Below are 15,776 nucleotides of genomic sequence, written 5' to 3' on the forward strand. Positions count from 1 at the left end.
GTGTATACATGTATGGTAAACCAGGTCATAGTGTATACATGTATGGTAAACCAGGTCATAGTGTTTACATGTCTGGTAAACCAGGTCATAGTGTGTACATGTGTGGTAAACCAGGTCATAGTGTATACATGTGGGGTAAACCAGGTCAAAGTGTATACATGTCTGGTAAACCAGGTCAATGTGTATACATGTCTGGTAAACCAGGTCAATGTGTATACAAGTGTGGTAAACCAGGTCATAGTGTATACATGTCTGGTAAACCAGGTCAAAGTGTATACATGTGTTGTAAACCAAGTCAAAGTGTATACAAGTCTGATTAACCAGGTCGAAGTATGTTGGTTATGAAAAAACTTTCACACTCATCCATGTCAGATTTCATTTCTGTCCAGAACAAAATGTGTCGAGACTGGTTAATTTAGCCACATTGGACCTGAGCTCCACAAAACACTATCTAAAAAGTAAGACAATGGTAATATTGGTAGGCTGGTGTAATTATCAACCCATCCTGATTTATTTGAAATGTAACATGGAATTTGATCCTTCACTTAAATAAGTTACATATAAACATGACATCAAACATACCAATTCACTGATATGTCATGGAGCTGATTAACTAAACATATTTTATTCTGTTTTTTTTTTAATTACATGTACAAGTATTTAAGTGTATGACCAGACAAGAATAAAAACTCAGTTAGAATTTGTTAATCACAAAATACTTCTAGAATCAGAGTAGGGTTATCCTCCATTTGAATTGTACAAAAAAATAATTATATATATTCTCAGAAGAGATAAAATGTAAAAAGAAAACTAAAAACTAAAAAAAAGTGTTAAAACGATCAGGTTATTTATTTATCCTTAACAGCACCATTAGTGAGAGTCAGTACATCTTACAAACTCTTTATCAAAGGGAATCAGACATCAATGAAATTCCCATTTTGTGTATTTTATCTGGTCGAAAATAGCAACGGTATGGAACATAACAGTATATCACCAAAAAACAGGAATTTGGTGAAAACGAAGAACCTGGGCATCCCACACTGGAAAATGACATCATATTCTGGGCAAACATGAAACACACTGGAAAATGACGTCATATTCCGGGCAAACATGAAACACACTGGAAAATGATGTCATATTCCGGGCAAACATGAAATACACTGGAAAATGACGTCATATTCCGGGCAAACATGAAACACACTGGAAAATGACATCATATTCTGGGCAAACATGAAACACACTGGAAAATGACGTCATATTCTGGACAAACATGAAACACTGGAAAATGACGTCATATGCTTGGCAAATGTGAAACAATTCATATATATAACAGACAGACATTGGTATTTATCTCACTGAAAATATGAAAATATAACTGATTTAAATCATCTATCACGACAATATCCTTATTGTCACAGTCTCACTAATTATAGACCACCAAACGATCAAACATAACTGCACATCCATCATTCTCCAACACTATAAACCAGTGTCAAATATTCCTGCCCAACACATCACCAATTCATTTTGTTTCAGATAGTCAGCACTCAATCAATTCATTATCATGTGATACATATCTAGATATAAAACAATTTTTATAACATTTCTAGTGTTCTGATTATACAGCATTTCACTTTCATATTCACAAATCATTTTCCGGTGATTCTTCAGTGTCATGAAGGATAACATTCTAATTAATTCAATACCTCTGGTTGGAAGGATAACATATAAATCAGAAGGCCTTTAATAGTGTGTGGTTTGGTGGCTCAATATCTCACCTTTCACTTAAGGTGGTTTCTACAGGCACTCTAGTTTCCTCCCACAGTAACACCCGCCATGTCTACAGTAACACCCACCATACCTACAGTAACACCCGCCATACCTACAGTAACACCCACCATACCTACAGTAACACTCGCCATACCTACAGTAACACCCGCCATGTCTACAGTAACACCCACCATACCTACAGTAACACTCGCCATGGCTACAGTAACACCCACCATACCTACAGTAACACCCACCATACCTACAGTAACACCCGCCGTGTCTACAGTAACACCCACCATACCTACAGTAACACCCGCCATGCCTACAGTAACACCCGCCATACCTACAGTAACACCCACCATACCTACAGTAACACCCGCCATACCTACAGTAACACCCGCCATGCCTACAGTAACACCCACCATACCTACAGTAACACCCACCATACCTACAGTAACACCCGCCATACCTACAGTAACACCCACCATACCTACAGTAACACTCGCCGTGTCTACAGTAACACCCGCCATGCCTACAGTAACACCCGCCATGCCTACAGTAACACCCACCATACCTACAGTAACACCCACCATACCTACAGTAACACCCACCATGCCTACAGTAACACCCACCATACCTACAGTAACACTCACCATACCTACAGTAATACCCGCCATGCCTACAGTAACACCCGCCATGCCTACAGTAACACCCACCATACCTACAGTAACACTCGCCATGCCTACAGTAACACCCGCCATGCCTACAGTAACACCCGCCATGCCTACAGTAACACCCGCCATGCCTACAGTAACACCCACCATACCTACAGTAACACCCACCATACCTACAGTAACACCCACCATACCTACAGTAACACCCGCCGTGTCTACAGTAACACCCGCCGTACCTACAGTAACACCCACCATACCTACAGTAACACCCGCCGTGTCTACAGTAACACCCACCGTACCTACAGTAACACCCGCCGTACCTACAGTAACACCCGCCATGTCTACAGTAACACCCGCCATGCCTACAGTAACACCCACCATACCTACAGTAACACCCACCATACCTACAGTAACACCCGCCGTGTCTACAGTAACACCCACCATACCTACAGTAACACCCACCATACCTACAGTAACACCCGCCGTGTCTACAGTAACACCCACCGTACCTACAGTAACACCCACCATACCTACAGTAACACCCGCCGTGTCTACAGTAACACCCACCATACCTACAGTAACACCCGCCGTGTCTACAGTAACACCCACCATACCTACAGTAACACCCACCATACCTACAGTAACACCCGCCGTGTCTACAGTAACACCCGCCGTGTCTACAGTAACACCCGCCGTGTCTACAGTAACACCCACCATACCTACAGTAACACCCGCCGTGTCTACAGTAACACCCGCCGTACCTACAGTAACACCCACCATACCTACAGTAACACCCGCCGTGTCTACAGTAACACCCACCATACCTACAGTAACACCCACCATACCTACAGTAACACCCGCCATACCTAAAGTAACACCCGCCGTGTCTACAGTAACATCCGCCATGCCTACAGTAACACCCGCCATGCCTACAGTAACACCCACCATGCCTACAGTAACACCCGCCATGCCTACAGTAACACCCACCATACCTACAGTAACACCCACCATACCTACAGTAACATCCGCCATGCCTACAGTAACACCCGCCATGCCTACAGTAACACCCGCCATGCCTACAGTAACACCCGCCATGCCTACAGTAACATCCGCCATGCCTACAGTAACACCCGCCATACCTAAAGTAACACCCGCCATGCCTACAGTAACACACCTGTCACACTCACAGGACTGCCAACAGGTGTGATGATTGTAATTGTAAAATAATCAGGTGATTTTTACCTCAAACATTGTCCAGTACATTAGACAACAGGAAATGAGACTACCCCAGTCCAGGGACCAGTTGATCAAAAGATGATTAACTTAGTCACTTAGTCACATTTCTCCCTCACTTCAAAACTTAAGTGTGTATTCCTTAAAATAGGCAGGAAGAAAGAGACTTAAGAGTTCTCTTGAGTTTTGTAACATATTGCCAATTTTTTTTTTACCAGAAATGATTTTATCAGGATTTTGAAATTGTTGTTAAACTAAGATGAGCCTAATCAATCTTTGAACAAATGGTCCAAGCTTAACATGGTATAAAAAATTGCCCTGTACATATGTATATGCTAGAAATCAAAGCAGGGAATACACATCAAATATTGTTTAGAAATTCTGGTGTGCAGTTTTTGGATAAATACACATTTTCATTATTACCCTATACATATTTTTTTCCATTAAATAAAATCTAGGTGTTTGCACATTGTGCTCCGAGACCAAAACATTTTGTATGACCTTGTTAGAAATGAAGGGATCAACTCCCTCATCAACATTGGTTTATGATATCAATAGCTGGATTAACCAGAGAAAAAGGTAAGAAGGCATTGTTGTTATAATGCTCGATAAACTTTCAGAGACATCAAACCCAGAGTGCCATTCCCTTTACAAAATTTATTGATGTTCTGATGTTAAGAAACCACAAAAAAAAAAAAAAAATTAAAAAAAAACACATCAGGAAATTTTTTTTTATCACATTTCAATAACCCTGAACTATTTACCCACCCATCAACTCAAACTGTCAGATAAAAATGTTGATGAGAAACCCCACACACTCAAGTAACTGAATCGATGATCATAGATTTGATGTGTGCATTGAAAAGGAATTTCTTGCCCTTCTGTAGCCGAGTTGATGATCACAGTTTTAATGTTTACAATGATAAGGAATTTCTAGCCCCTCTGTAATTGGGTTATGATCACAGTTTTAATTTCCCTATAATGCCCTACTCTCTAAATCTTCTCCACTTGTTTATAACCAGGTATCTCCGATTCCAGATCAATTCACGTCCATACTTGGCATACCAACTGAAAATATAATAGTAATTCACAGTATGATCAAGTGAGACTGTATGCAAAAGTAGAACACAAATCAATTTCTCATGAAAGGTAAACATGATATCAATTCTAAATCTAACAAAATCATCCTGTTTGGACCATAAACATTTAAACGTATGTTTGATTGTCCCCTGATATACTCACATACACATGTTGGAAAGTTCTAAAGGTTTAAGCACATTATACTCAAAAAACAATTCTTGGAATAAACAATGAATACTACATACACCATTTTTAATATAATTAACCAACCAAATATATCAGCATTGAGAATCAAATAGCGACATTCTGACTATTACATATTGAAGGGAATATTCCTTATACTTAACAGAATCATTTTTACATTAATTGAGAATGTCAACTTATATGATTTCTATTGCTATTGCTAAGTTGTGGCAGTATTGTTAATGATACTCACTATCCAAACAGCAAACCACCAATGTGACCTGCATGGTCCAGTTTCTGCCATCCAAGGATTAGCCCTAGTGTATCCATGGTAAGGAGAAACTTCACACCCTGCCAACAAAGTGGTTAACTTCTTTTTATTGGGTCGTTTGTATACATCATTCAGGGCTTTCTCTGGGGGCTTTTTGGGGCCGTTATTGGGCCTCAATCCCAATTGAAATTATTTCATATTTAAGCTAAATTCCCAAATTTTCAGTTTACTCCTGAAAAAATCTTTCCCAATTTTCTTCCCAAAATGAGACAAAAAGGCACTTTCCCAAATCAGTGAGAAAAAACCCTGTCATTATAAGACGGAAAATATCTGCACATATTAAATTACAAACACATGCACATTTTTGTATTAATCTGCAAAAACAAATGTTTATATTCACAATAAAATGAATGAAAAACATATATGTAACCTACCTCTGTATACAAGAGTTCAATTCCTATGCACTCACACAGAAGTGTGATTGACTTACATAACAGTATCCACAAAGTTTAACTATTTGTCACAAAAAATAGAAATACTATTCAGCTTATTTGACAGACTATAAAGGCTAATCTCCCAAAAAATCACTGATGTTATAAAACCAGAGTTTACCACATCACCAGTACCCGAGTAAGAGGCCCAGCACCCTGTACCCGAATAACAGGCCTGCCACCCAGTACTGGAATAAGAGGCCCACCACCCAGTAGCTGACTATCTTCCACCCATACATACACCCCCTCATTTTGAACTATTTGCTACAATCAACTGACCTGTTTCTATAGCGTCCAGATATCAGTACTTAAGGACCGTACTTGTTAGTCTGGGGTTTGCCTAAATCTATGAATACTCTATTCAGTGTTAATAATGTTAATCTTCTACATTGTTTTATTGGTGTTTTTATTAATTTTTTACCGAGGTATTTTAGATATCTCCATGGTATTCATGGAGTATTGTAATAGACATTTCAGTTTCATTTGTTTACAGATTCAATACATCAGTATTCTGTGTTATATTTTAAGGATCAAAAATGCTAAAATAAAATTTGAAGTTTTATGTAACGTTATATCACAGAAACAGCCATCTCAAAGTGCTCAAAGTGGCTCAGAAATTATCATCCGTGGTTGTTGAGCCTTATTTAGCAGCCACCCAATGTCTTTCTTAACTACTGGGAAGTATACAGTCAGGACTACAGATTTGGTATTAACTACTGGGGAGCATACAGTCAGGACTACAGATTTGGTATTAACTACTGGGAAGTATACAGTCAGGGACTACAGATTTGGTATTAACTACTGGGAAGTATACAGTCAGGACTACAGATTTGGTATTAACTACTGGGAAGCATACAGTCAGGACTACAGATTTGGCACTCACAGCTTACGCACAACATTTCTTGTACAGCACTACCACGTTCTCATTAACAGTGTATTTACAGTGTTACACTTACCGTATCCAAAGAGAAGCTGTGGGGAAACACACTGCTCACAAAGGGAACACAAAGTCTACCATCAGGGAGGAAATGCCAGTACATTCCTAAAATGGCCATCAGAGCTCCGGACTAAAAGACAGGAGAAAACTATCACTCGCACATATGTATTACAATGTATTACAATTACACCTGTCAGGAGCTTAAACTGGAATCCAACACACTGGAAATATCTAGTTTAGAAAGCTTTCACAATCTGGCTGAAACTTCTTATTACAACTTAATGGACTATCAACAGCTCACAGTTTTAAGGACAAAGCAGTAGAGCAGCGAATAGATTTCATTTTCAAAACTTTCCTGTCTGGAAAAAAATTCAAACCTAAGATTGTATAATTTATGGAAACAAAACAAGAGTGCGCCCAGTCCAAACAGGAGAACTGACAAGAGAGGGAGTCACCGATTACAGAGGATACTTCACTGAATATCTATCACAATTATGCAGCGTTAACTACATACCTGGTGACCGTGTAGCCCACCCATGCTTCTTGTCCTACAATAAACCCACCCCAGATTTGAGCCAAAGCTTATGTGTTAATTGAATATGATACGCAAAGACTAACATCTACATGTACGTCAAAACTGACTACACATCTTTACAGTTATATACATTATTATTACTATTACAATTAACCTCTGGTCAGTTTGAACACATATTTTTTCAATAAAAACAATAGTTTTCTAGCTAGTGTTAAGTTTGAACTCTGGTTGTTTATAACTGACACTATTTCGGATATTCTGAACTTGTCAAATGACGAACATAACGTAAGATTTTTTTTCGGCAAATTCCATTGAAAGCATGCAACCATTTGCCCAGTAAAAATGCCAAGACTTTGATCAACATACCATGGGTTTTTATGTGTTATCGTCTGTGATGAAAAAAACCCATTAATATATGCCATATATTTTAGTGTTTACACCGGTATTCAGTTTTTACATTGCAAAATATACCACTCACTAGCTAGCTGATTGCAACTTTAGGTCCCGACAATGTATAAATAACATGTGCTATCAGTACTAGCACTGCATGAAATACTAAATAATCATCAGTGTATGTCAAATATAGTGTTAACTAACCATTTGATTATTTAATTTTTGCCAATCAAGGTATTACTTGTAAACCTGCGCTCTCACTCTAGGTAGGTCATGCTGAGTAACGTGATAAGCATTCATGTCCAGTCAAAACAATCCACAGGTGTCCCAATTAGCGATGGATAATTTTGCAGGTATCAAATAAGTTTGGTAGGTAATATGAGACAGGACCGACATGTTATGTTCTGACCTAATTTTACCCAACCAATTTTTACAGTTACTGTAGCGCTTTTATAAACACAACAGGTTATGTAGACTATGTTTTCCAAATATTAATCAGACCATTCATTACAATAATATATCAATAGTTTCTGACTCAAATAAAAGATTACCATGCAGAGATTCAGCATTAGCTTCGCTACTCTAATACAAGTACATTTTTGTATGTCTAACTTTTGCGTCACAAATGAAACTTACGTGTACCATTTTTGGACCTATACCTACACAATGGCTCAGCAGCTTCGCGACTTATGTAGCTTCGCGATTAATGTAGAGTAAAGATCATAATTATCACAAAATCAAGAAAGTTTAACAATAATTTAACATTAAATTGAATAAAATACCATCATTTTACTTATTCAAAAATGTGCCATTGTTCAGGCAGTTGTTATTAAGCATCAGATTTACATTTGATATGTTTGTGTTTTAATTTACTCTTTGCTGAGATTTTCGCAAATATCAACTCGGCTAGTTTGAACTTCACTTATTTTCTGAAGCACAATTTTGTATAGATTTGAACAGGTTTATCAATTTTTATCTAATTTTGTTTGAACTGACCGAAGGTTTATCATATATGCATGTTTGATTTATAGACCAAAAAGTGTGAGTTAAATATCTCTATAGATACTTAAATCACTTTGAGAAGATTATTATATACAGAGGAATCCACTTAATTTGCATAATTTTTCCATGTGAAAATATGCAAATAAATGGAGTATACAAATAGGCAAAGTTAGGTTAGGCTTCTACCTAGACACATGTGCATGCCACATCGGTATTGATCATTTGCATGCTAAAAACAAATTAAAACCATAATTTTGCAAGAATAAAGAATTAATTGAAATGTGATTTAGAATGAATGGTGAGTATGAATTCCTTTGTTTACACCTTGACCTATATAATGATACTTACAGCACCAAGGGAATTGATGGGTAGAGCTCTGGCCACTATGTGTACCTGACTCAACAGAGAGGATACTACCGCTACAAAAATAATAAAATGGAATATTCAAACATTTGAATGTACGTAAAGCAACAACAAGGTCTTGTTGTCTGCCTGGTTTTTAATTTTTTTTATTACCAATTCAAGAGACCGAGGTAATCTTGTTTGACAATAGCATGCTCATTAAGTTGATGACCTTCTCCTAGTCTCAACATTACAGGAGCCAACTCTTCTAACAAACTATTCTTAGCATCCTATAGATTCTAGGTATATTTGACGATTAGAATGATCATCTCAGCATCCTATAGATTCTAGGTATATTTGACGATAAGAATGATCAAGTTAGGCAGTGACTTGCTGAGATGTCATCTTATTATTCTAAATAATTTGGCCAATGTCATGAGTCAGATGAGATCAAACTTCTAACAAAGATCCATGTGGCATATATATTCTTTTATAATACTGTTCCACAATAGAATTTTAATGTCATTTAGATGACATGAAAATTATTGTCATTTGACCCTTTGACACTAGTTTTAATGGGTCATGACTTGTTAATTCATTCTCAGAGGTTGGCAATGCAATGATATAGTAATGTTGTTCAGGAGTAAGTGTTTTAATATCTTTTAATAATTTTGACCTGAACGAACTTCCCACAAGTTCACCTACAAAGTGTGACATTGACCAGGTCAGGTGTAGAAGACTTACCAGCACTAAGATACACAGCCATAAACTGCTCACGTCCAAGTTTGGAGGCGATATCCTTGAATGACCAGAACACATACATGTTCATGAAGATATGAACGAAATTGAAATGGCTGAAGGAAGACAGCAGCATGGAAATACGAGGGTTATCTGTGGAATAAACACCTTTATTATTGTCAGTTTTACATCAAATCAGAGATGTATATATATATATAATTTAATTTTGCTTGTAACAAGCATTTTCATTGGCTCAAAAAATTATGTTATCATCTCATAACATAAAAAAAATAAAAGGAACTACTTTCAGTTATACCGGAAGTAGCGGAGTAATTGTTGTTCATGGGATTTTGTATTTATCGATGTGTTTTTAAATATCTGGAGCAAAATAAATATGTTAAACTTAATGAAAATGTTTCTTATCGTTGTTAATTAAATTATAAGGGTTAACTGTAATATTTTTTTTTACGTTATTGAGCAATGACACAAAAAACTGGGGTGTACTCTTTTCATAAACCGCAAATACACGTCTCTGATCAGATGTTGACTGGTCTACATCCAATCACATGTTATTTCATGTAACATCAAATTACTCACTTCGCCAGTGATAAATCGTCACATTGCACACTTGCACGTAATTTCAAGATGAGGTGTTAATGGGATGATGTTAGTGAATATTACGGAATAAGATGCAAGATCACATTAACCTTGAAAATGAAAGCCACTTTAGCGTTTGAAGCTGTCCACATACCATAGAAAATGAACCCTCTGGTTTTTTTCAGAAGTCCAATCAAATTATACAAATATATACTCTTACTACGTGGGAGTTCTTATCAAATCAATACCTATTAGCGTATAAACATCTTTGTGTGGTAATGCCTAGCATTTATTCAAATAAAAGAATTCTTTACCAGTGGATAAGACGAAGTATCTTTTCATAGTTGATAAGAGAGCTGGTGCCCTCCACATTGCATATACAGCAAGGTTAGCAGCAATGATGCCAGCTACTGCTTTGACACCAGGCGGGATTTGGCTCCATATATGTTCCATCTGTACAAAAACAAGATTAACATGTCTACTACATTTATATCCCAACTCAGCATCATAGCACTGATTACATAATATACATGTATAGATAACAGATCTTTAAACATCTGAAAATAACTGCTTACCTAATAGTATCTTATGAGATTCCTTTATATATATATGTCTTAAACAAGTCTGAAAGATTTCGTTTTAGCGAGCATCTATTGAACAAACATGGAGACATTTGAGCTGGTTTAAAAATTGTGAGGTAAATATGAAAAAACAAACCAAGTATTAAGAGAATTGAGACAAGTGTGTGAATCAGATAAAAAATAAGTTGTTGGAGTGAGGACAAAGAAAATTCTATTTATATTAACAGTGACCTAATTTTAGACTTCAAGTAGTTGATATGTAGCTTTGGTAATGTTGTTGTGGATGACATGAAGAGGTGATCATGATGTTTGTGATTGTGTAGGACATTTCATAACAATTAACTAAAAAATCAAGTTGGTAGATAAAGGGCATTAAAATTCTGTTTGTTGCAATGAGGCAATAATTTTAACCCAAAGTTTCTAAAAATGCAAACTTGAACAAAAAGTAAGTAGAGTGAGGATACGGTGTACAGACAGATACCTAGGTTCCTCCTATCCATGACTTGGCATTGTACATGTACTTACATCACGTCTAAACCCAATCTTCTGTGATCGGTCAGTACTATAAGTACGAAGGTGACGTTCAAACCTCTGTGCTTGGCTCCTGGTATCCTCATAGCACCAAATCATGCAACCAGTAAAACTACATAAGCATACCTGTGAAAAAAAAATCCCCCTTTGAATTATTGGATTTTATTCCATATTTGCCATTGATATATTAAATGGACTTTATCATCATTTTGCCAGTGAGATGATTCTACCAGCTTCATATAACTGATATTATCCATTACAGGGTTCAATGTAGAAAACATGAAAATAAAAGACTGTTTTAAAACACAGATTTTAATGAGAACTGAACCCCCATTTGATGTAATATTACGTCAGAATACCAACCTACACAAAAGTTAGAATCATAACCTCCACAAAGTAAAGTTTCCTTTACATGACATACAGATCAATGTACTTACACCAGCTGTGAAAGCAAATGACTTTACTAAAGTGTTCCCTCCTCCGACTCCTCCTCCTCCCTGTTCTGACATTTTTTTTCTAAAACTTCCTTTTGTTTTTCTATCTTTATTAACATGTTGAAAAGTTCGTCTGGAAGGTTGACTTCTGTGTGTATTCTGTTGTAGTAACCGCTTCCCTAGTAGACCTCTCTGCCCAAGGTGGACATCGGAGGTGTTTTGACTACATCTACTAGTAAAAGTTCTGATACATCCCAGCTTGGAAAATGTGAAATGTTTATAGGGTGAAACCTGGCCATTTTGCACATATTGACTTAAACTTTGAAATTTTGGTTTTGATGAAAGTTGGCGTACAAATCCAGACTGTGTATACGTAGACAGGTTAGGATAATGATTATGTCCTCCATTGCTGAGCATTCCTTGGACCCTGAATTCAATTAAGAAAAACATACATTTCACCTCATACATCAAATCTAATATTTAAATTACATTATCTAATTATTGACAGAAGTGAATTAATAAGTTTTTCTTTCATGTTTAAATACTACCGCATGTCATTAAAATCAGCTATCAAATATACCTACATGTAGGTGAACAGATCTTAGCCTTGTTTCAAAAAACACAATGGAAGATTTTTCAATAATTGAACTTCTGAATAAACAAATATTGTGGTTGCACCAATTAATTCATCACTTTACTAATAATTTGAAATTTGATACTGAGCTAACATTTGAGTGCAAACACATGTTTACCGAAGTCAAACTGATAGCATCAATAGATCAAATAGTTTTACTGTCAGTATTTAATTGAAAGTATTCTTGAAATATAATCCAGTTATTTTTTCATTAATTTTTGTTTTGTCGAATTGTGTTCTTCTATAGATCATCCATACACTTGGTGGATCCACAGGCTTTGTATCTGGTATGAAACAACTTAGATTTTTAATTCAATGTACATCCTCAATTTATGTATATAACTGCATCTGGTAGATCTTTGTTCAGTAATTGGAGAAATGAAGAAATAAGCAATGACTAGACTGGACCTCAAACCCCTCTGAAACCTGTTACCTCCGAACTTTAATCATTTGAGCTAGCTGAATACTTGTGATCAGCCCTGCAGGTCTGATCCATTATGCTCAGGACTCCATCCTTCAACAATATCTTTGACTCAAAAGAGATACAAAACCCTATGTATGTATACCACAGTCACTGGGTAGTTTATGTTAGTGCAAACTGTTATAGTAGAGGGGGAATGTGACAACCAGACCAGCAGGACATGAATCTGGCACTTCTCTGATGGACACTCTGGCACTTCTCTGATGGACACTCTGGCACTTCTCTGATGGACACTCTGGCACTTCTCTGATGGACACTCTGGAACTTCTCTGATGGACACTCCGACACTTCTCTGATGGACACTCTGGCACTTCTCTGATATCGATGGACATGTGTCACTCTAACAGTTTGAGCTAACTATCAGAGTTCAACCCAGTCCAGACTTCTATACCCGTTACCATTGAGGTATTATGATCCTATAATGGTTTCACAATTAACAAATGTGTGTAAGAAATGATTGCAAGAATTCTTCATGTGTTTTACATAGATACTGGTCTTCAACGCCGGACAATCCCTCATTTTGTTGATCAATCTTATTATTTTTGTGAGAGTTACATATGAAATATCAGGTAAATCCAGCATTGTGGTCAATATTGTTGACTTTACTAAATGATGAAGCCTTCAATTTTGCCAATACTATAGAAGATAGATTGAGAGCTTAAACCTCTCCGATTTCAAAAACAAGAAATTTCTGTAGAGAGGGACATTATCATATTCAGTGTAATATAACTATTCATTGTACCATCGATACAGCACAGCTATTTTATTGGTATCCTGGACGATGCCATGTCACCTTGTGTGTCAGATGCATGTATGCGAGTGTGGTGTGATTATTTTGGAGGCTGTGCTATAATCCTGTATGTATCCTTGTGATAGCACTAAACTGATGTCTATGAGTATACTATCAGTATAGGATATTGCCCAACTTCAACAAATTCAAGATAACTGACTAATATGCTTGAAGAAGAGTGGATTTGAAAGAATCTAGAGAATCAAAGGAAGTAATTTGTGGTGATAAAGCATTCCAGTCGGTGATTGTTCTGGGAAAGAATGAGAATTTTATAATGTGTAACGTTCTACATGTCATGGAATTTGGTATGAATTAGAGTGGGAAATTCGAGAGAAATGGTTCCGTGGAATAAGAGTTTTTCTTTACTGGCATTAGGTTATGCTTGATTTTGAAAAATGATCAAGTCTTGTGTCTTTTGCTAAAGAGCACCATTTTAGGATGTTTAATATATCCCCCACACCAGAGCTGTTTCTGTTGGAGACATAACGGGCAGCTCTGTGCTGAACTTGATGTCAACTTTATACTTTATAGTGCTACCCCACTGAAGCATACTGTCAAAGATAGCCAGATACACCCCACCCGGTCACATTTTACTGACAGTGGGCGAACCAGTTTTCCATTCCTGGAATATATCATTTGTATAAGACTCTATAGTCACAGGTACCTACATGTGTACTTGTCTGGTAAGATGTAGGCAGGGTAGATCTGTAGGCCTATTCATGTATTGTACACTACAGCTATACTGTACGCCTAGTAGCCCTACAGTAGATTTAGTAATAGGATGCTTTATCTGTGAAAAATTAACCGGATACAGATGAACTTCCCTGATTCAAGCATGTCCTTGGGATTTCTAAGTGATAAGGACAACGAGTGTCAACCATTCTACGTTTTTCTTCCCTATGTAAAAATAATCTGGATTGCATCATCGTGTAACGGAAGCGTGAGGGTCCAGTCTTGTGGCCAAACTGCACCTGACTGGTCCTTTAGGCCAACCAGATCCAATGACGATTGACACTGCCTCACTTGTGGCCTTTAATTGAGCGATCGGCCATGTGAGAAAGGCTTTGCGTTCTGTCCCTCGTATCTGAGGCAGTGTGAATTACTGGTGTGTTTTCACTTCATTTTTCTTCCACAGATGACAACATTCATTTCAGCTTATAGAAAATAAGTATGGTGATTTTTATCAATGAAATAACACACATGATATCACATAGCTAAAGGCACATCTCAAAATAACTCACCGACATACTCTCAAACAAGAGATCAGTCGCACGGGAGCCGCCATGTTTGTGTACGAAACGGTCGGTGGAAACTAAAAGATGTATGACGGACACGGATCTGAAATAATACCCGGATACGGAAATTAACTTGAAACAAAAAAAATATTTTCAATAAAATCAGATAATTTACATGAGTAGCACTCTCCAAAAGTAAGAACTTTCATCTCTTTTCATCTTTTAAAAGTTACTGAATAATTTTGTGTATCAATTTTGGTCTTATAAGCAATAATTTTTAGCTTTGATTAGTATGCTGTATCCGCCATTTTTTGTTGGAATAATTGATAAATTTCCACACCTGGATATCATTTTATGCATTTTTTACATGCAGTGTTCACAATGTCAGGGATGTAGCATACGTTTCTCTCCATGTCATATTGTTAAGTTCTTTTCCCCATGCCAATATACTATCGTTTTGATTCTTTACGTTAATATCAGATAAAATTGGTCATTTTTAAAAGCATTCGTTATGTATATTTAGATCGTTATGATAAAAAAGTTGGTTAAAAATGGTAAAATATATATATATAGACCTTCTACATGTATATACAAATAACATACAAGCAGGCACGTCCACTGTGACAGGGAAGTACAAACATATGAAGCTGGGATCTAACTCCATTACCTTCAAACTATAAATGGTTAATGTTATATAAGATATAAAACAACTATATGTTTACTTACATCGGATACTTTATAGCACTCCAGCATCTTCATGACTCATAAGGAAATAGAAAACTTTTCTATGTCAGTTGTAGTAGGAAGGAGGATGAAAAATACCCTTTCCTGTCCCAACCTCGAA

The 15,776-nt window shown here is 36.8% G+C and overlaps 1 protein-coding gene across 16 annotated transcripts; it reads right to left on the reverse strand.

The window, feature by feature from the left end:
- Window positions 1-463: 463 nt before the first annotated feature.
- On the reverse strand, window positions 464-15,047 carry LOC117342735 (presenilins-associated rhomboid-like protein, mitochondrial). 16 transcript variants are annotated; one of them, XM_033904969.1, is made up of 10 exons: window positions 14,939-15,047; window positions 11,796-12,219; window positions 11,353-11,484; window positions 10,561-10,699; window positions 9,656-9,802; window positions 8,918-8,988; window positions 6,659-6,769; window positions 5,194-5,291; window positions 2,744-4,745; window positions 464-2,638 (listed from the first exon to the last, which is right to left on the reverse strand). In XM_033904969.1, the coding sequence occupies exons 1-9, from the start codon at window positions 14,980-14,982 to the stop codon at window positions 4,664-4,666; spliced, it is 1,248 nt and encodes a 415-aa protein (XP_033760860.1). In that variant the 5' UTR covers window positions 14,983-15,047; the 3' UTR covers window positions 464-2,638; window positions 2,744-4,663. The 16 variants fall into 16 exon arrangements, with proteins under 16 accessions (XP_033760860.1, XP_033760859.1, XP_033760855.1 ...); XM_033904970.1 differs by lacking the exon at window positions 464-2,638 and having other exon boundaries at window positions 2,776-2,785; window positions 2,954-4,745; XM_033904968.1 differs by lacking the exons at window positions 5,194-5,291; window positions 6,659-6,769; window positions 8,918-8,988; ... (3 more) ...; window positions 11,796-12,219; window positions 14,939-15,047 and having other exon boundaries at window positions 2,744-3,163; window positions 3,437-4,617.
- Between the last annotated feature and the right edge of the window lie 729 nt (window positions 15,048-15,776).

The sequence above is a fragment of the Pecten maximus genome, chromosome 14 (genome assembly GCF_902652985.1).
Source record: "Pecten maximus chromosome 14, xPecMax1.1, whole genome shotgun sequence".
Taxonomy (NCBI): Eukaryota; Metazoa; Mollusca; class Bivalvia; order Pectinida; family Pectinidae; genus Pecten; species Pecten maximus.

What these genes read in the sequence shown, in the direction of transcription:
- LOC117342735 (XM_033904954.1), bottom strand. Translation starts at nt 3,602, where the DNA reads ATGGCGGGTGTTACTTTAGGTATGGCGGGTGTTACTGTAGGCATGGCG. An exon ending in TACGGCGGGTGTTACTGTAG is followed by an intron (nt 2,639 to 2,743) that starts GTACGGTGGGTG and finishes GTGTTACTGTAG; the next exon opens with GTATGGTGGGTGTTACTGTA.